Here is a 22,206-nt window from a genome sequence, read left to right on the forward strand (position 1 = left end):
AAAGAATAAACAACTGGACTGAAAAATAAATATCATTCTACCTAATTATATTTTATACATTATTGTTTAGATATGAAGCTTCCATACTCTTCAGAACAAAAAAATACTTAATTTGTCTTGAAATGAAGTTGGTATTGTCACCCTAATAAGATTTAGATACTTTATCCTCTGTTAATGCTCCCTTCAAAGTGCAAAGCCTTTTATAAGAAGAAACCAAATTAATCTTAAATGGACATTGAATACTATGAAAATAGAAATATGCATAATTCATCTTTTATAAATTTAGACCACAAACATGTACACCACATAAGATATGTTGAAGAAAAGCTTATTATTGAAAAGAAATTCAAACTCAGAGCATACCAATTGGTTGTCCAGTGCCAAATTGTCAGGTCTGAAAAAGTACATATGAGTCATATTATCTGTATTGATAAGGTAGTATTTAATTATATATATATATTCTTAAATATATATATACACATATATATACTTGTGTATAAATATATAAGTATATTTATGCAATATGAAGTTAGGAAAAAGGAGGCAATAAACTTGAAGGAGAGTGGGGAGGAGTATATGGGAGGTTTGATGGGAAGAAAAAGAAAAGAAAATGTAATTATATGATAATCTCTATAATGAAATAAAATAAAATTAAAGTGTGAGTGGTCAAACCAAATTATATTCTACTGTAAAATATTATTCAATCTCCATATAGAATCAATCTGACTTGTTTTTCCTTTCAGGGTATTTGGGTGCCTGAAGGTGAAACAGTGAAAATCCCCGTGGCCATTAAGATCCTCAATGAGACAACTGGTCCGAAAGCCAATGTGGAGTTCATGGATGTAAGTACACAAACCACAGTCATATTTTTATTTATTGCTAAATACGGTGCTTGAACATAAAATAATGAAAGATCAACCATCTTTCAAAGCTTCTTCTCTGAAAATGTTATAACTTCGTACTTAGAATTTCAGGATCCCTTCACATATTATTATACCTTTCAAGTCATCCCTAGTTTGCAGCTGTCTGGCATAACTGTACTCTTGGTTGTTAGGGAATATGGAAATATTTATAATTAAAATGATGAATTTCCTTCTGTGAATTAAGCATGTTATATTTCATTTTACTTATAATTTGGATTATAATCAGACAGACATGCATTTATTAAATGCAGTTACAGCAGTGTCAAAAGTACTGGATGGTGACAACAGTAAGTCATTTTTATAAGTCATTCTTTATAAGCACTTATTTAGATCGTACATATAAAGCACTAGGGCTGTTCTAAATATCATTGATTCACAAAGTCTGTAATAGATTCCAAACAGCTAAATAACTTACAAATATTTAATCTCACTTGGATGACAGACCAGACCAACCTAACTCAGGGTTAACCCAGTTTAGCTCAAGGTTAGCCCAGATTGTAGAGTGGAAAGATGATGCCAAGACGCTTTCAGTTCAGTTCGCCGAGCTTGACGGGAAATAATTTCTTACAAAAGCAGAGAACAGTGAGGATTTGCCTATTTTGTCTTCAATGTGCCAACTCCTCAGTCTGCCCTTTCTGGTGGTTAATTAAGACAAAGCTGTGTATGAATGAGTCTGCCTGGGCTTCAACAAAAAAAAATCCAATAAATAAGATTATGAGAACATTTGATTTAAGAGCAGACCCTGCTCTCAGGAACACAAGTGTGATGACAACAAGACACAGCTTCTGGGGAGTCTGAAGCCACTTTGAAAAATTAATTGGGATTCTTTACTTCTTGTATTTATAATTTATTGAGCTAAAAATAAATCAAGATTAGTGTTTTCAGCCAGTTAGTCTTTCCTATATTTCAACAGGAACCTATTTAAAACCTAAGTTCTCAAGCGATATTTACTCTTTTCAATTCAGATTCATCAAATAGGACTGTGATAAAAGCATCAACTACAGAATAATAAAAATGGGGATAAGGAATGAAAGTACTTGATGAGGTCAATCAGAGCTTGCAGATTTCCCCCAGTGAAACTTGTCGATTGAGCTGTTCAGTGTTAGGGAGTGGGGTGGAATAACATTAGATGTCTAGCCTGCTGTTACTTTTTACACATTGAAATAAGAGATCTTACTAGGGATTCTGGAATAGATCCATATACATTCTTTCTCTGTCTTTTAGCATAATGTCTTCAATACTAAGAATGATTTTGATTTCAAAGTGACCTTTACGTGAAAGAGAATGCAAGAAGCATATGCACTTTTTTCAAAACAGATTGCTATATATTCTTAGCCAGATCCTTCTGAAAGTTCCTTTGTAGGTTTAAAGAAACTCAGTATATGACCTTGAGAACTTTGATAGCAATGCTAACCATCTTTTATGAGGCTATTAAAGGTTAATTTGTTATTAGTTATTACATAGTAGGACTGAAGACGGTACAAACATTTGCAGCTCTGGAAAATGGTGTCTGTGTGTATCAGTTGCTAAATAATTAAAATACCACCCTTCTTGCCTTACTAACAACACTTATATAATAAATGTTGCTTATACAATAGCTAAATATTTTTCTATAGGCTGTTAGAGGTTATTATACTCAATGCAGCTAAATGCCTGGCTCATATGTTACTATTTAGAATAGAAGACTTTTTCAATAGTGCCCTAATCATTCAGTATCACCCAGATCATAGTTATAAACTCAGGGAGGAAAATTTCAAATTAAATAGAAATTACAAGGAAAAATTACAGTAAATAAAAAGCAGAAGTTCATATATAAAACTGATAGAAGATCAAGCTTGGCCACCTTGAGCTACAACCAAAACTGTAATTCACAAGAATGCTAATAATCTCTGCTGGAGGCTTGGACAGTCATATTTCCATGGAAACAGTCTGGCAAAAGAGGGTTAAGAGGCTACAAAATAATCACGTAAAAAGAAGCTCTAAAAACCTCATCATGATTTCGAATGATTATTTGAAAGCTCCTAACCCCATTCATCCGCTCCCCTCCCCCTTGATCTGAAGCCTATTCCCATGGAAACAGGAGTAGGATGGGAGCTTGAAGACTTAGCTTTCCATTGAATTTAAGATGAGCCTCTGATTGAGCCATGAAAGGAATCATTTTCCTAGGTGGGTGATGGATTTTGTAACTAACAGACTCAAAAAAGTCTATTCTTTTTTAAAGGTAAAAATTAAGAATTTCTTTTTTGATATGGCTTTCCTCACTCTGGGTAGGTGCTAGAGAATTAACAGCCTGCTGACTTTTTTGATAAGAAATATTTTCTTTCTTGGTGACTTGTTTTAAGCTATTAGAGCAATAGCATCACATTGATTAAAATCATTTTAACAGGCAACATTGATGCTGAATACAATTTCAGTAAGTTAGTAACTTTCATGTAAATGAATGCCTACATTCTGTATCTTCATTTTTAGAATTTCCACTCTGTTTGGAAAGCATTTTAAGTATTTAAAACAGCTCAAACCAAAAGGGAAGGTCCATGGAGGCAAAACTGGTTGCAAGTTGAGCCAAAGGACAGATGAAATTACAAGCCATCCAGTAACAGTAAAAATGGTATGTTTGCTGAATGTCTTAGTCTGAGTTCTTCCAGAAGCACAAGCTGCTCATGTAATAACTACTCGAGTAGAAGTAATTTATGCTAGAGTTGAATGATTCATCCTTGGAAAAGTATGAAAATAAGACAAGAAAACTGCTACCTACCACAATGACACCTGTAGCCTCTTTCTATTTGAGAAGCTACACAATCTAGTACTAATTGTTCTATCCAAGATTTAAGTATTCCCCTAAGCTGCTTTGGTTAACAGTTTCTGGGAGAATGAGAGAACTAGAGTGTTTATGCCAGCTCCTACACCATTGACTAGTGGTTATGGACAGAGGGGTCTTAATATCTTCATGATTTACCTGTTGAGGATGGCAGAAAAAGGCTACAATAACAAAGAAAACTGTATGAGGAGGCCCGCTTGTTCCTCCAAGCTGCCCAGCTAGCTTAGACCCAAATTAACCACACAGAAACCACATTGATTAAATTACTGCTTGCCCCAATAGCCTTAGTTTCTTATTGGCTAACTCTTACATCTTAATTTAACCTATTTCTATTAATCTGTGCATCACCACGAGGTCGTGGCCTACCAGCAAAGTTCCAGCATGTCTGACTCTGGCAGTGGCTCCATAGAGTCTCTCCACCTCCACCTTCTTCTTCCCAGCATCATTACAGTTTTACCCACCTACCTACGTCCTGCCTATCATAAAGCCAAGGCAGTTTCTTTATTCATTAATGACAATCACAGCACACAGAGGGGACTCCCACATCAGAAAACCATTAGGCAAAAGAAGTGCCTGGCCACCAGGTGTTGTCGCAACATGGTAAAGTGTTCAGAACCTTTTATACAAAAATGAGATCCTCTGAAACCATACTATGAGTATCTTTTGCACACCAATGTCTGTGTGTATTTCTTTTTATATGTGCATGTGTTTTTTAAAAAAGCTAAAGCTTACAAAGAAACTAAAAACTACAAACACCTATTAAACATTGTCTCCTTAACACTTATTCTGTTTATCTCTATAGCAGATTACACATTTTATAATAATGATATGGACATGAATAATGAATATGTATTTATGTGTATTTTAGTGCTTTTTAAAACAAATGGCAAAAACACTGCAGCTAAATAATCAAATCTCATCACCAACAACTAACACCTCTATTGATATCCAAGGACAAAGAAAAGACTCTCCTATTCTCTTTAAATTTTTACCACAAGCAGAAAGTAAATCAGGGGCAGGCAGTATTTCATCAAATGTTTCACTAAAAGCAGCAGAAGGAGAATTTGGTCACAGGGCTGCTACTTAGCTTGCCTGAACATGTCTAATGGATTCATAATGACAATAATAACATGCTGCTATTGAATGGCCAGTGTATTCTTTATTCCCATAAAGAAAGATCACATTGAATGACATTAAGAAAATGACTAAAGGTCTACCTTCATAAGAAGGATGCCTACATTAAGAGACACTTCGAATTCCTGTTTCAAGTAGCACAGTTTCTCTTCAAAATGCAAACTGCTAGGAGGTTTCTTTGGCATTTTTTATTATTGGTATTTTGGGTGGATTTTTTTTTGTATTTTTAAAAAATACATCAAATTTTGTAGAAGATATATTTATCCACAAAGAGTCCTGGAAAATGAGCTAGACTCTTGGTTTGTCTGAGTGTCCATCACTCTATTTTTCCCAGGACATTTAAACTCATTATCTGTTGAGATTGTTTTGAAATATTTTAGCAAAATTGTTTGCTTTATTTAAAAACATAAGCTGGGAATGGAAGAATTTGTATAATTATGCTAAATTCTAGGAATGGGTTTGCAACCCTGGCTCGGAGCTTGTGTGAATCTACTTGGCTCTAGGTCTGGCTTTCCCATGCCTCATTTACAATAGTTCATGACCAGGTGATTTGAGGAAAGAGGTTTCTTGTGACCAGACTATATTAAGTAAATTGCATCATTTGTGGGGGGGAAATCATTTTCTTTTTGCTGTGTCACAAGAACTTTTATCTTAGCCAACTGTCATATACTGAAGTAAAGTTCACACGACTTTTTGTTTATCCTTTCTTTATTATATTTGTGATACTCAGGATCTGGATGGGAGTAAATTCTTCCAACTCTAATTGTCGTCATTATGTGAGTGGGATGAGAAACCTACAATCTATTCACATTATTTAGCCACCTTGCAAAATGATGGAAAAATTTTTGGCTGTTTTTTCACATTGCAAAATTTCCTTTGTGTGACTGACTACGTATTGTCAATGATGAGTTTTAGATTATCCATCTCATTAACAATTTATTCTTAGAAATTCATGTTATTTAATCCAATTATATATGTTCCATATAAATTTTTAATTTTTATAAATTAATGCAATGTGTACACGTTAGAAATAAACATTTCAGAAATTTTTAAAGCCCTATATTATAGGAATGATCTTCCAAAGTCAGTTAACAGCTCTTATTGTCCTTAGGCAAAAATGTAAGTAATAAATAAAATAATTAGTTTTTAAGGTCTAGAAATTTTCTTTCTTCTGAAAATAAAATGATGCCTTCCCAAAACAAATATATAACTCTATTTGAAGCAACATTTCATCTTTCAATACCCTATTAAAAATTAAAAAGAGAATCATTCTGGTGACAGTTTCTTTCTGTGTCTCGGTAGTCACAACTGCCACTTAGCCTCACCTGTCTCTACACCCTTAAGAATCATGACCTCTCATTTAGATTGCCTTGCTTACAACCATCTTCAACCTCCCTGTGTGTTAGAATCATGCTACCAATAGGTAAGCCTGAATAGTGAAACTCTCAGTTTCCAGATAAAGACTTCTTTTCAATATACATATTTGCCCCAGATTACCTGCCCAAATGATATCTATCTCGTCTCTCTGAGAATGTGGCCTCATCCATGTCTTTGACATGGCCCCTTGAAACTGGAGGGACTGGGCAAATTTAATCCACCCCGAAGTTCTCTTTGTGCTGGGAGCCTGGAGTTGTGTTTGCTGATTCTAAGCCTCCTAACAGAAAGCACAAAACAGGAACATGGTGAAGAAATATCATCATTATTAGTTGATTTGTCTAAAAGATTTTTTTCTCCTATATTTTAGAGACTTGTGTTGTTCTGCTTCTAAGCCCTTTCTGTTCAAGCAAATTGATTTTTAATAATAATTTCCACTTTGTATCATAAGTTTGACATACTATATTTGGATCATTTCTCTTACCTTCATTTTACTAATCCCTAATCTATTTCTATGAATCAATTTCATTATGATTCTGTATCCAAAGCATAAAAACATATCCCAAGCAATGCCTCCTGCTTGACCATTGACCCTTTGTAAAGTACTAAGGTGTTCTCTGAAGGTTTTTTTTTTCTTTGTGGACTAACAAACGAAGGACTCACCCTGTTTCCACTAGAAGAACTTGGCCAGCGATCCTCTCAAAGATTTTAGTATCCCCCTTATTTATTTTAATAGGTTTCATTTTTACCACCTTGTTCCTAATTACTAGAATGATCTGTAGTAATTTTTGCATAATGCTTTTTCTCCCACTAAAATTTTGCTTTTTGCCTGTTTGTTTCCTTCTGTTTTGATAGCAATAAACACACAAGGATGGGTTCTGCAAAAAATGAAAAAAGTTGAATGTATTGTAGATTTTAACAAAAATTAATTAGAAAAATATAATTTATTATAGTCTCTCTAACTCATTGCCAGTAACAGTTAACTGAATTCATTAGCTCCAAAATCCTGAGCCTGAGAGATTGTCTTAAGGGGTACTGAAGGGTTTGAAACTACATAAAGAACTTGACAAGTTTTATATTCCAACTGGCTTATTTTATCTCTTGAATCACCCAAAAGGGACTCCCCAAATCCAAAGCAGGTTGTTCTTTGTAAATCTTAACATGTAACTTCAGACGCTTTTGTTCACAAAAACATTTCTTGAATTTGTGTAAATGAGAGGAAACGTCTCAAGAGCTCATAGTCTACTGTATCAGAATTTAAATTTGTTAACTACAAATCAGTCTATTGGATGTGTAATTTTCTGGCTCTACAAATTGGTGACTTTTATATCTGATTAAGAGGATTGTTACTGTCAAAAGAGAAGAGAGAGAATTACACTCATCATGTGCTATTTCTGAATCTAATCTGGACACTATTTTATAATTATGATGACCTAGGGAGAAAAAAGTCATTCAGTTTGACTGTAACGCCAGGAGACACCATTTGGAATAAATACTGTAGGCTCATAAATAGCAGCTGTAGAGTCTGAGGAGAGAGTACATTGTAGAGGGCTTGTCAAGCAATTCTCAAGACCGGAACTTGGCCCGCAGATCCCACATCAAGCCAGTTTGGTGGCATACGTGTAATGGTAGCACTCTTAGGGTGGGGAGGGGGAAGGCAGGCACACAGTATTCCCTAAATATTTCAGCTTCATCCCAGCCACAGCTCATATCATAGCTACCATCAACTTATACTTCTGTCAGTTGTTCAAATAACTTAGCCTACATACAGTATATAGGGTAATCTTATCCAAGAAGGAATAGACATCAAGATTTTTCTAAAGTATGTCTAAATGGCATTGTAGTTCCCAGGAAGCCATCATTGGGGAGCCTGGCATGCAGCATGCACCTACTGTTTACAGTTGACACATATCAATGGCCATGCTAAGAATAGGAAAAAAAAAAGTATTTATGAAGCAGTGAAATTAGGAAACCCATTTTTCATAGAAGTGATCAATGGAGCCCCTTCATCTCAAAATGAAAAACCTCTGGGTACCTATAGCGAGCTTTGCTGCTGTAATTTTATCTAGGGTTTTGATCCACTTACAAATTTAATCTAACCTCCTTGAACTTAACTATTCCATTATCTACTAGAAAATAATTAGAAGCTATAAGCAGAAGTCTGCATACATGCAGCTCCTTGGGAGTCCCTAAGCTCATTGAATGAAAGAGTTTGACGGATATTGGTCAGCTGATATTGGCCCATCGCTAATAATAGCTGAAAATGCTGCTTAGCTAGGTGAGAAAGTTAACTTCAGGAAAATGAAAATGAAGCATTTGGGATTTATTTTTAAAGATGAGTTTCCCTTCTGTGCTTGTTTTCTGGAAAGGAAGTAGTCAAGGGAGCCAGTTAATTTTTTTTTCCTTTTTACTTTTTTTCTTCTATTATTTTTGGCAACTTATAATTAAGATCTATGGCCCATTTGACTTAGCTCTGTTGACTGTAATTTTCTCTTATCCTTACAATGAAATATAAGTAAATCAGAAACAGTTTTGTTATAGTCCATACAAATAATAAGTAAATCAGGGCAGTATATTAAAAATTTGTCAGCTCTATCCACCATGTGGATAATTCACTATAGGAGGCGAACAAGCATATTAGGAAGAGTGCAGACACTAGAAGTTTGCTTATAAAATCAGAAAATTATTACTGCCATATATTTAAAACAGAGTCAGGGTTCTGTAAAATAAAACCATTTTGAATTGTAGAACATCCATTCATTTAGTGAATCAATCACTATACTCTGAGGAAAGCAAAGGTATTTTATTATTGGGGGGTGAGGGGCTTTAAAAAACTGTGTTCTCTAGTTTTCACATAATGCTAGTTTCAAATGAGAGTAAATTTTATTCTATGTTCCTCTTTTGTCTCATTTTCCATTAAATTTACAATTTATTGCTAGGGTATAAACAGATACTATTTTATCATTCTTTAGTTGCAGGTATGTTATTTTTGCTTCCTTAGCAAGATTTTAAGTGTTTTTTGTTGACAGCTACTTAATATATTCTAATCTTCACAATAGTGGGCACTACGTAGTAAATCTTCAGGAAAGATTTATGTTTGGAAAAGTAAAATGTTTTTACTTCATTTATTCATATTTTATGAAGTGTCTATTAGATGCACAGATCCTTATTAAGTATGTAAACCAAAGGATTGTAAAGACAATTAGCATGCCATACCTCGAACTTTGGTGAAGGGGAGTTTCAAATACAAACCAGTGGTTCATCAGGATGGAACCAAGAATATGCTTGTCTACATATCTGTGTGTGTCAGCGACCTGAGCATGTGGGCACATTGTGTGTGGTGGCAGAGTGAGGACGAAATGATTCTCCATTTTATTTATTGAGACAGGGTCTCTGGTCTCTCTCCCTCCCTCTCTCTCTCCCTCCCTCCCTCCCTCCCTCCCTCCCTCCCTCCCTCCCTCCCTCCCTCCCTCCCTCCCTCCCTCTCTCTCTCTCTCTCTCTCTCTCTCTCTCTCTCTCTCTCTCTCCTATATCTTACCAAGTCTAGCTAGTCTGGCATCACAGTTTGATCTTTATATCCTTGCCTCTGCCTCTCAAATGCCAGGACTTTAGGCAGCTGCCACATCTTCTGGCTTCTTGTGTGAGTTCAGGAACCCAAGCTCTGTCCACACACCTGTGTAAGCAGCGTCTTGGGCACTGTGTGATCGCCTCAGTCCCATTGCAAAGATCTAAATGGTTTTGTTGCCTCATTTTTCTTCATAATTATCTTTTACAACAACGATAACTTTGATCTATATTCCTTAGACCTGTAGGTAGTATCAAGCTTATTAGGGAATAATCAAGTTTCTACTTAGCATTCTAATTGTCATTGGAAATAGCTGCTTATAGGGGAAGAATGGTGGTTTGCAAAAGCATTAATTTATTTCTTTTCAATTTAATCATAGGCTCTTGCTACTTCTGCACATCTTTAGTAATTTTCTGTGTAGCACATTTTTACTTATGTGCTTTGAGAGTATGTGCAACTGTTAAGGAAAAAGCATCGCTGTTTACAAATGGGAATTGAAATATTTATAAGCAATTCAGATGCAGTTTTGCAGGCAGAATTTTCTAACTGAAATGTAGCAATGTGTTTTCCGAAGGAGGGATACCATCTTTGTGCTGCTTCGGATATGAATAAAATTGTTAGTTTAGATTATCACTCTGTTATTTAATGCTTCATCCATTGTCCAGAAATATTCACCCACCATCTGTGGCTAAAATTTAATTAATTCCATTCAACATCTTATTGACATCTGTAGGAGCTTTTCATAATGAACATTTTTTTTCTATTTGAATATTTTAATGATAACATTTTAAGTATATGATTTAAAGTCTTTCATTTAATATAGGTACTGAATTGGGAGTGTATGTTTAGATATCTTAGTCTAAATTCTGTGTCTGCAACCTATATTCTAGAAGACCAATGAGGAATACATCTCAGTTTGAAATATTAAAATCATAGGAAGTCACTGACCTACCTAATGCTCTTACAATGAAAAGTAAGTTTTATATGTTATGCTTTATAGGAATATAAAATACCATTCTTCTAATTCTGATACATCTTATTATATACTACGTATATAACACTTTGAATAATACAATCTTATTTTTTATTTCTATAAAAATATATATCAAATCTATGGAATTGCATGGAAAAAACATGTATTCCTTCTCCATTTATAATTCCATTTGAATCAGGTTCCCGTCAAAATGGTACACTGTCAAACAAGGCATAAAACTGAGAATGATAAAATCAGTTTCAATATTTGTACAGCTACTAAGAGAATATTAATTCTAGAATGTGTACCATGAGGTTGATTGAGTTCAGATGGTGTTCTCTTTAGTTTTGTCAGCATGAGACTATCAAGATCTCTGAGAGGAAAGCTTCAGTTGAGGAATTTCCTAAAGCAGGCTGTCCTGTATAAGGGTTAAGAACTGATGAAGTGCACCACAGCACACTGTGCATGTAATCAGTGCCTGGGAAGGTGGTCCTGAGCTGTGCTGGGAAGCTAGCTGAGCACAAACCTGAGTGAGCTGGAAAGAACCAGTAAGCAGTGTTCCCGCGTGGTTTCTTCTCCAACTTCCTACCTGATTTCCTTCCCTTACAGCCTGCACTGAAGGTCTTTTTTTTTCTTTCATTTTATTTATTTATTTATTTATTAAAGAATTCTGCCCCCTCCCCACCCCCACCTCCCATTTCCCTCCCCCAATCAAGTCCCCCTCCCTCGTCAGCCCTAAGAGTAATCAGGGTTCCCTGCCCTGTGGGAAGTCCAAAGACCATCCACCTCCATCCCGGTCTAGTAAGAGGAATATCCAAACTGCCTAGGCTCCCACAAAGCCAGTACGTGCAGTAGGATCAAAAACCCATTGCCATTGTTCTTGAGTTCTCAGTAGTCCTCATTGTCCGCTATGTTCAGCAAGTCCGGTTCTATCCCATGCTTTTTCTGACCCAGGCCAGCTGGCCTTGGTGAATTCCCGATAGAACATCCCCATTGTCTCAGTGTGTGGGTGTCCCCCTCGCGGTCCTGAGAAGCTAAATAAGAAGGTGAACCCAAAGAAAAACATAGGCATCCTCCTGAACAGTAACCTTCATCAGGCGATGAAAGGAGACAGATACAAAGACCCACGTTGGAGCACCGGACTAAAATCTCAAGGTCCAAATCAGGAGCAGAAGGAGAGAGCACGAGCAAGGAACTCAGGACTGCACTGAAGGTCTTAACATGGAAATGTAAGCCCAATAAACTTCTTCCTTCCCTAAGCTCCTTTTGGTCAGCACATTTTATCAGGAGAACACAAAGAAGACTAGAACAAGAGGTTAAGAGCATAGACAAACAGTGGTAGTGCAAGCCTTAAATCCCAGCACTCTGTGAGTTTGATGCCTCTTGGTCTACAAAGCAGGTCCCAAGCCAGCCATGATTGTTACACTAGAAACCCTGTCTCAGAAAAAAAAAAAAAAAACTGCTGCTGGTCACATTTTGCATAAAAGACCTTCTAACGTCCCTGTTCCCTTGCCTCCGAATATCCTTCCATCATCTTCCCAGAATTCAGAAATGCATCATTTTGTAGGAATAGTGAATGTGATATTCAAACTAGTCCCCTAACCCAATTAATACATATCTCATTATAAGGTTTGCACACGTGTTCATTTCAACTCAATAAGTTTTTTCTTAACTTTGATTAACCTGAACTTCTTAAAATGAATCAGAGAAACAAAGAGAGGAACAGTTTCGCAATGTCTGTTCACTGTGATCCAGGTGTGTTGAAGGAGTTTACTTCCAGTCAGTATGCTGATATAGCAACAGACTATGTAGCTTTTAAAGTGTAAAGTAGCAGAGATACTTGCATGTTTAATGCCAACTTTGCACAGTAAGAAAATGAAATCCTCTGCTTAGGAGCTTCCTATAATTTCGGAATTTTCTCAGCAAGTCTCTTTTTACATTAGCAATTCAAATAGATACAACATTCTTCCATTCTGAAGGCTAATATACTTGGCAGATTGTTATTATATGGATAGAAAAGTAAGGTTCTTAATGTATTTCTGCTAATAACTCAAGACATTTTCACCACCTTAAATGAAATGCATTCCAGACAAAACAATGTTAGTTCAAGGCTAATAGTCAGCCAATCAAAATGTGATGAAAGACAGTTTAGGTATTTAAGTCACCCAAACGCTCTGTTTAAAGATATGTACTTGTGCCATTCCCCTTGGCCTCTCGTCAGCTCTCATTGTCTGCCACATTCAGAGAGTCCGGTTTTATCCCATGTTTTTTCAGTAGCAGTCCAGCTGGCCTTGGTGAGCTCCCAATAGATCGGCCCCACTGTCTCAGTGGTTGGGTGCACCCCTCATGGTCCTGACTTCCTTGTTCATGTTCTCTCTCATTCTGCTCCTCATTATAACCTTGGGAGCTCAGTCCGGTGCTCCAGTGTGGGTCTCTGTCTCTATCTCCATCCATCGCTAGATGAAGGTTCTATGGCGATATGCAAGATATTCATCAGTATGATTATAGGATAGGTTCATTTCAGGTTCCCTATCCTCAGGTGCCCCAATGAACTAACTGGGGACATTGCCCTGGGCATCTGGTAGCCATTCCAGGTTCAAGTCTTTTGCCAACCCTTAGGTGGCTCCCTTAATGAAGGTATGAGTTTCCCTGCTCCCCAATCCAACCTTCCTTTAACCCCAATCACCCCGATTCCCCCAGTTCCCCTCATCCTCTCCTTCACACTTTTCTCTCCCCATCACTCCTCATCCCCATCCCACCCCACCCCCCAAGATTCCAATTTTTTGCCCATCAATCTTGTCTATTTCCCATAGCTGGGAGGATATCTATATGTTTTTCCTTGGGTTTACCCTCTTGTTTAGCTTCTTTAGGATCACAAATTATAGACTCAGTGGCCCCTATCCATGGCTAGAAACCAATTATGAGTGAGTACATCCCATGATCTTCTTTTTAGGTCTGGGTTACCTCACTCAGGATCGTATTTTCTATTTCCATCCATTTGCATGCAAAATTCGAGAAGTCATTGATTTTTACCGCAGAGTAGTACTCTAATGTGTATATATTCCACACTTTCTTCATCCATTCTTCTATTGAAGAGCATCTAGGTTGCTTCCAGGTTCTGTCTATTACAAATAATGCTGCTATGAACATAGTTGGACAAATGCTTTTGTCATATGATAGGGCATCTCTTGGGTATATTCTCAAGAGTGCTATTGCTGGGTCCAGGGCGATGGATCGAGAGAGAGACAGAGACCCAATTTGGAGCAACAGTCTGAGCTCTTAAGGTCCAAATGAGGAGCAGAAGGAGGGAAAACATGAGCAAGGAAATCAGGACCACGAGGCATGCACCCACCCACTGTGACAGTGGAACTGATCTATTGGGAGCTCTCCAAGGCCAGCTGGACTGGGACTGAATAAGCATGGGTTGAACCTGGACTCTCTGAACAAGGCGGACAATGAAGGCTGATGAGAAGCCAAGGACAATGGCACTAGGTTTCGATCCTAATACATGAACTGGCTTTGTGGGAGCGTAGCCTGTTTGGATGCTCACCTTCCTGGACCTAGATAGAAGTGGGAGGACCTTGGTCTTCCTGTAGAGCAGGGAATTTGGACTGCTCTTCAGTATCGAGAGGGAAGGGGAGTGGACTGGGGGGAGGAGAAGTGGAGTGGGGATAGGGGGAGGGGATTGGGGGGAGGGGGCAATATGTGGGAGGAGGGGGAGGGAAATGGGAAACGGGGAGAAGTTGGAAATTTTAATTAAAAAAGAATAATTTAAAAAAAAAGATATGTACTTGCCAACTATGACATTTTCTGCACCATGGTTCTATGTTATTCACCATTGTTCTGGTCATGAGATATTACATTACAAGTTCTTATGTAATGAAGTTAAGGCTGTATGTAAATACTGGTACACCTAAATGGTATGACTTACAAATCAACATTGGATTATCAAGTATTCATAAATGGTGAGCACTGAACGATTACTGAGAGATATTTATCGTTTGGGTTTGTCCTACTCAAGTGAGTAAATTCAGGAATTCACATTTATAAAATAAAGGGCATCAGCATGATTTTAAGGTGGCATTTTTCTGGAAGTAAGAACAAAGTCAATATCATCGTTTTAACAGAAATGCAAAACAAAACAAAGAACAGCCAGAAACTCAATTAGGAAATGGGAAACATCCCATAACCCTCCATGCTTGAATAAGCTGTCTCTCAAATTCTATTTCTCTCAGGGTGTTGATTGCTATGATAACACCTTACAGAAAGTAATAATATATTTACATCCCATCACTGATAAGTGGCATTTTTAATTTGCCTTTGTAACATCAACTGACCTTATATATTAGACCACAGGCTTGATCTACAGTGTGCCTAAATTAAAATATACAATTTCATAAAGTGATGTAAAGTTTCAGAGTGTAGAATTTATTTAAAAAATGAGGCTCTTCAAAGCAGAATTTTAAAAAAGATTAAATACATTCTTAAATAATTTAAAGGAATCAGAGGATCCATATGATGGGAATATATCTGTGCCTCATATGGAACCTAGAATCAGAACATATCTGGCTCAGTAGAGGTCTGTCACTTTAGTGTCTGTCCGTCCTGTATAAAGAGCCCCACTCACCTTTAACTAGAGAGCAGGGATTGAAAGAAAGGCTCTCTAGCCTATGCTTCAATTAGGCCAATAGGCATAGACACAGGAGCCAAATAAAACATACTGTCCTATTTTTAAAAAGTGGATACTAGTAACCCAGCAGTTTTAAAATGATTTTCGTCAGGCAGATCAAGAGGGGAACTATTAAAAGCATTTCTGATCCAGCCAAAAAGTCAGACTGTTTGATTTTTTTTTTTTTATCATAAGCTGGACGACTTTATCTTGACTTTTTTCTATCCTCCCACTTGTTTTCCTTTACTTTTTAACTATCAAAGTTTATTTATAATATTTTAATACACATAAGGTATTAATTAAGCATTAATATTTGTAAATAGGCATCCATACATTTCAATGGCACATTGAAGAATTACTAGTGTTTGAATTTGTTTGGTTGCTTTTCTTAGTTTTATTGTTGTTGTTTGTTTTGTATTTACTTATTGCTAGGTATAGCAAGGTACAGCATCAAATTGATCCTCAGTATGTTCCTGTGTGGCAGCAAGAGTAGTCTATGTGCAGGTGAGGCACAGAATTAACAAAATAGAATTTATTGTATGAAAAAGAAAAGCCAAGTTTGTCACTGCTAATCCTTTAAAAATTATTTTCCATGTTTTGCAATGAAAAGTTTTATTGCAGTTCCCCCTTGTTTTATTAGGGTGATGTGTAGATTTATTTTATAAGTATATAAATTTATACTCACTCAACATATATGAAATAGATAGTGCTATAGACTTATATTATTGTGTTAAGAACCTATTGCTCCTGAGTTTCATTCTGAGGCTTGCTTCCTAGATATCATTTCCTCAGCTGTCGCTTTTGATATTGATCTTTATGTTTCTGGAGTTTTCCTGACTTTGTGATTTCTGATTCATTGATTTTAATTTTAATCAACTATTCACAATTAAAATGTAACATTGGTTTGCTTCCTTCCCTTTTCACTTATATCCCATATATAATATTTGTACCACACATTAAATCTATATGACAACTTGTTCAAGATATTGCTCTGTAAGTATTGGTCAATGAAGATTGCATTAGAAATTTGTTTCTTTGTTCTATATCACTCACGTTTGCTCTTCTAAATTGTATTTCAGAAATTTCTTTCGTTAGATATTTCAGGAAATCTGTCAGTTACACTTTTACCTTGGAGACTTGTCACCTTAAGAATTCCACTCTGTGCTATAACTGGAGACTAAGTTGGAAACCCACCTATGACTTTAGAATCCTACCTTGTTTGTTATGCAGAACTGGGACTTGCCTCTCAATTGATTCAATCCTTTAGTTCCTGGATACCTTTTTTTCCTTTTTCTTGTTTAGGTTTTTGTTTTAGTTCAAGTATACCTGTGATCACAATACTCCAGTCAAGAGAAAAGAACCACATTCTGGGTTAAGTAGGTGAAGTTTAATATGAAAAATTATCAAATATGGCATTAAACTACAAGATAGATGAGAGCTTTGTTTTCTACCAAGAACTGAGGGAAGATGAATCACAAAGGATGAATGTTATAAGGTTCAGACTCTCTTTGAGATGTGGAACTGGTAGCAGAGGAGTCTGTTGGCTTAGCCGGAGGGTATGGAGTTGCTAAGCACCAAATAAGCAGCTCATTGCTGGCTGGGGTCCTGATATCAGCACTGGTTTCTCAGGGTACTGCAAGCATAGGAATGGTGTTAGAAGTCTAAGGGGAGTTTAAGTGTGCAACTGAAAGCAATTATTTGAGCATGTCTTTAGAGAGTCCCAGGCATATGTACCAAACAGGATTCTTATTTTCTCTTGGAATGGCTTTAGCATGTTGAGGCTTAAAGATCGTGGATGATCAACCATGTCCTGAGCGTATGGGAGGTAGGTTGCACTACATGTCTTCACATCCACACTGTGAAGACTCCACATTCCCAGTGCCTGTAGAAAACCTCTTCCTCAGCTAGTGTCTATGCAGAGCCCTCTACGTAAAAGTGGAACATAATGTTCCTGCTAAAGGAGAAATACCCTCTATGGTCACCTACCTTGTTATAACAGAATCTACCCATTGTGTACTGGAAAATTTAGATACCTAACTATCAAATCAAGTCATTTGGGTCACTATTACTTACTTTAAAAATAAAATAAAAAATAAAACATATTTATAGTTAATGTCATCCCACTCAACCCCAGCATTCCTGGCATCCCTAAATAAAGTGTTTATTTTGTTCAGTTTCTACATTTAAATTTAACTAGGACCATATGAAGATGGAGAGGACCAACCACATGGTACTATAAGCTAACAGGCAACAGATTAGTGTAGTTGGATCTTAATGAGATTTAAACGATTATTATTGTTCCTGGCTCCATCTTCAGTTTCAACTAGTTGGAACATCGTCTTCAGTTTTATCTTCATATTTTCTCTTAAATCAAATGAGCCAGTAGACTTCTGAGTCTACTTGTCAGCAGTTGGCATTTTGCTTCTAGTTTCATTTTAGCTACTTCTTCGTTTGTCCTGTAATTCATTGATTCTTTGGTTTGGTTTTAGAGAAAGGATCTTATTGTGTAGCCTCGGCTGATTAAGAGTGATCCTCCTGCCTCTGCATCCCAGGAGCAGGAATTCCAGGAATAGACCACAGTGCCTAGCTGCCATATTTTGTCATTCATTATTTCATCACCATCATGTTTGTATTTTTAAATATATTTTCAATAACATTTTAATGAGATTTAGGGAAGGAATGGAGAAAATCTTTATGTGTAGCCCATAGGGAATTTAAATTTTAAAAACATCCTGTAACTCCTTCATACCTTGTCTTTCTCATATTGATTTTATGAAAGCAAATTGAAAGATGTGTGCCCTCAAATTTTAACAAAATAATATTCTCACAGTACTGGAGAAAGCATTCCTTATGAGGAATAGAGTCAGACTTTGGCAAACAATAAATTCATGCTTATTGGACACTATAGAGATCTTACACTTAAAATCATGTCCTCTCATCAAATCAAGATGGGCCAGAAGTACCTTTTGAGCTTTTGTTCTGTGTGAAGAATTCACCAACAGCAGAAATATCTCAGAAAAATACTGAAACAATCTATGTCTAAATTATCTTGTTTCACTTCAATATAAGAAAAGTATAAAATAATTCAATCTAAATTACCTGAGGAGGTGATTGGCATAGCCAACATAATTGTCAAGATATTCCCAAATTTATTAGGCTTCCATCATTTTAATAGGATTATAAAGACAAAAGAATGGAAGAAGACATTTATCATCTCTATTCTAATTGGCAGAATAATTTAAATGTTAACATTGTAGCTCTAATGTAACTTGAAATAAAAAGAAAAGAACAATAATTTTGGTTTTTTCAAGCTTAGTAATGGAAAAGATAGATCCTCATACTGGGCTGAAGTTAACTGTCACAATTAGCATGGCTAGTCATGTTTTAATGTCAATATTAGTTCCTTTGTAGGCACAAATAAAAAAAAGCCCAAGGCAAGGTTTCTTATCACTTTTACAGTTCAGAGATTCCTTTGAAGTTCTCGATGAAAGCTATAGACCGTTTTTGTTCAGAAAATATTCAGCCATGATTTCATCATTCTGAAGGTATGTGATACCTCTGAAGTGTAGCACAGTTAAGAATAACTGACTTGGTCTTTTCTAAGCCCCAGTGTTATTCTGCTAAAGCAGTTCATAAGAAAGCAGAAGCAGAAAAGACAGACTGCTCAGGACTATTCTTAGACATTTAGGTATTCAAACAACGACAGTGGTTTAAGACTTCTGTCCGAGTCTTTGTGTATTTGATTTTGTTTTAACTTACAATACTCTGTGCAATAGGTTTGTAGAATTAAGAATTTGAAGGTTGGAGGGAGATTGTGAATGGGCCAAAGTCCTACAAGATGTAAGTCATGGAAAAGGATTCAAAACAATGACTTAACTTGAAAATGGCTCTTTCTGACAAATTAGAGTACTAAATTGTTTACCATATTTGCTTAAAATAATTGCTCTTTGGGCTGAGGAGGGAGGAAGACTTGATTGGGGGAGGGGGGAAATGGGAGGTGGTGGCGGGGAAGAGGCAGAAATCTTTAATAATTAAATTAATTAATTAATTAATAAAAAAAGAACGTGGGGGAAAAAATAAAAAAAATAAAATGGTGATCAGAATATATTATATGCATCACCACTAAATCTTTGAATAGAAGCAGGGAGTGCTGGAAACATAGCAGATTGTTTTTTAACTCATGAGAATCCAAAATTAAGTAATGTAACTCCTGTAGTTTTGCTTCAGAGAACAGAATGATTATTAAAAAATACTGGAAATTCAGGAGACATGAGAGCAAAAGGCTAAGAGCTCATTCTTTAGCTATTCTTTAGACAGATTCTTCTGAAAGATTTGTGGACACTTCACATGTTCTTGGGTAAAATAGGTTTGCCTTAGATATTTAAAACATATTACATCTGAGAAGTTAAACTCTACGTCTCCTCTTATCCATCATAATTACCCTTTTCACATGCTCTGGTTAGATGTCATGTTGCCCTTGTTCTGAACCCCTGACCCCTCTCTCTTCTTCAAGCCAGTAAGCTGTTACAGCCTGACTTCCTTTCTTAACCCACAGTCAATAACTTCTGTTTGAGCTGATTTTTTTTTCCCACCATTATCTAGTCTGGTGTTTTGCCATGTTTACTTTTTGCTGGAGCACTCTAGTCAGGAGCTATCCAAGCCAAAAAAAAAAAAAAAAAAGAAAGAAAGAAGAAAGGCCCAGTCACTGTTGGCACAACCCATCTTTGTATCAAAACTTCTATTATGCTGAGTCTTTTTTTTTCTTTTTTGACATTGAAATACATTTTATTAATAAAGAATGTTGAAATGTGCATACCTATTTATACAAAACACTTCTCAACTTGACAATCTTTTCATGTCCCTAACCTAGTTTTAGCAAGCTCAACCTTTTCATTTTTTTCTCTAAAAGTATTTATGCTCTATATTTTGGTTGTATTTTCCCCTCCTTCAACTCTTCTCAGATCTTCTCCATCTCCCTACCCACCCAACTTTATGTTCTCTCTCTTTGAAAAAAAAGTCGCAAAAAATGGAAATCAAAATAAACACAAAACCAGTAGGACAAAACAGAAATAAAAAACACCACCCAAAAAACCACAACTAAATAAACAAAATATGTAGTTAATTTTGTGTTGGTCAACTATTCCAGGGAATGGGGTGATATACCCAGACAGAGGAACTGAGATTTTTCCTTTGCAGGAAGATATCAATTGCAAATAACTCATTGGTTAGAAGCAGGAATCAGCGTGTGTATTCCCTCCAGTCTCTCGGACTGCATATGACTTGAACCTGTGCATGTCTTCTGCATACTGCCACATTCTTTGTGAGCTCATGTGTAGAGCAGTCCTGTCCGACCTTTGAAATGTTCTAGAGGCTTTTGATTCCCCTTGCTTCTTTGTCTTTCCCACCCATGTATCTTCAGACATCATTGATTGGTGCTCAGGATATTCTAAACATTACAGTTCATGAATGCTTTCTGTACAACCACAACAAAATAGATGTTATACTGTATGTCATAAAAATAGGGAAAGTATCTTTTTGTTTTTTGGTTTGGTTTAAATAACCTCAAATAATTTCCATAGCTTATACAATGCAGTATTTGCATTGGGTCTTATCTAACCACAGCACCTAAAACATTTTGACAAAGGAATGATTTTGCAGCATCTGGATGAAAATCCACAAAATTGAAAGATGATCAGTTTGAGAAACAAGACTATGTGCAGGAAACACTACTGATTAAAAGTGATAATAGAGATAGCACGTGCTGTGTGACACAGGACATACTGTGTGAGCCCAAGAGCAGAGATACATTCTACCAGAGGGCCTGGAGGCATCTCATAGGCTACAGACCACACCAAGTTTATCAGGTTTCGTTAATGGGAAACCAAATATATAATGGTGGGAGCGATTTCCATGCAGCTTCACGGTGACATAAGTCTCGCTCCAAAAAGTCAATCTGAAGACATAGTTAATACATAATGTAACAACAGCTAAAGCCAGAGTATGAACTTGGGGAACAAAATGGAGATCCTCAAGTGTTTTGTCTGTGTTCCATTCCATAACCCTCTCTTTCCCTTTGGCAGATAAGTGACTTGTGTCAAATTTCCACATAGAAACTAGTGACTTTCCACATCATTCTGATTTAAACCAAGTAATTATCTGAATAATTAAATAACGAGGCTCCGGTTACCTCAAGGGCTGCAGTTATATATGGGATGGGCCAATGTCTTTAGTCATTTGATAAGTAGCTTAAAAAATTTAGCATTTTGATTTGTCCCATCACAATAGCAGACTTCAGAAGTGACCCTTGGAAGGAAAGTGGAACCAGTTGTATTACAAAGGTATTTGTGGATCATATTTGGAAAATTAGTTCTAATATTAAAATTATTATTATTACTGTACAAAAAGTTTGAAAACTTTCTTGGTTGTTTTACCTCCTGTCTTACAAACAGAGAGTAAATATACTTTACATGAACAAATTTTCCTAAGGGTAATTTGGTGTCAACCACTTGGAATATGTGTTTATTGTAAACCTGTGAGTACTTCTATATTCTAATTGCTCACTATTTGAATTATAAATTCATTGGGTTTTTTTTTTTTGAGAAGCCCCTTTTTTGTAGAAACAGACAGTTTGGATACATTAAAACCTGTCATATAGAATTCAGTAGTAAAGTGTTTGCTTAGCATGCATGAAACCCTAAGTCTCAGAACTGTGAATGAAACAGAAAGGTAAGGAAAGAAAGAATGCAAGAA

General features: G+C 36.3%; 1 protein-coding gene across 1 annotated transcript in view; it reads left to right on the forward strand.

Annotated features, from left to right (window-relative positions):
- Positions 1 to 22,206, forward strand: part of Erbb4 (erb-b2 receptor tyrosine kinase 4) — a 1,078,513-nt gene that overhangs the window by 846,349 nt on the left and 209,958 nt on the right. Inside the window, exon 19 of the mRNA XM_057755450.1 lies at positions 744 to 842. Within this exon, the coding sequence (XP_057611433.1) occupies positions 744 to 842 (99 nt within the window). The remainder of the gene's footprint in view (positions 1 to 743; positions 843 to 22,206) is intronic.

The sequence above is a fragment of the Chionomys nivalis genome, chromosome 2, assembly GCF_950005125.1.
Source record: "Chionomys nivalis chromosome 2, mChiNiv1.1, whole genome shotgun sequence".
Classification (NCBI taxonomy): domain Eukaryota; kingdom Metazoa; phylum Chordata; class Mammalia; order Rodentia; family Cricetidae; genus Chionomys; species Chionomys nivalis.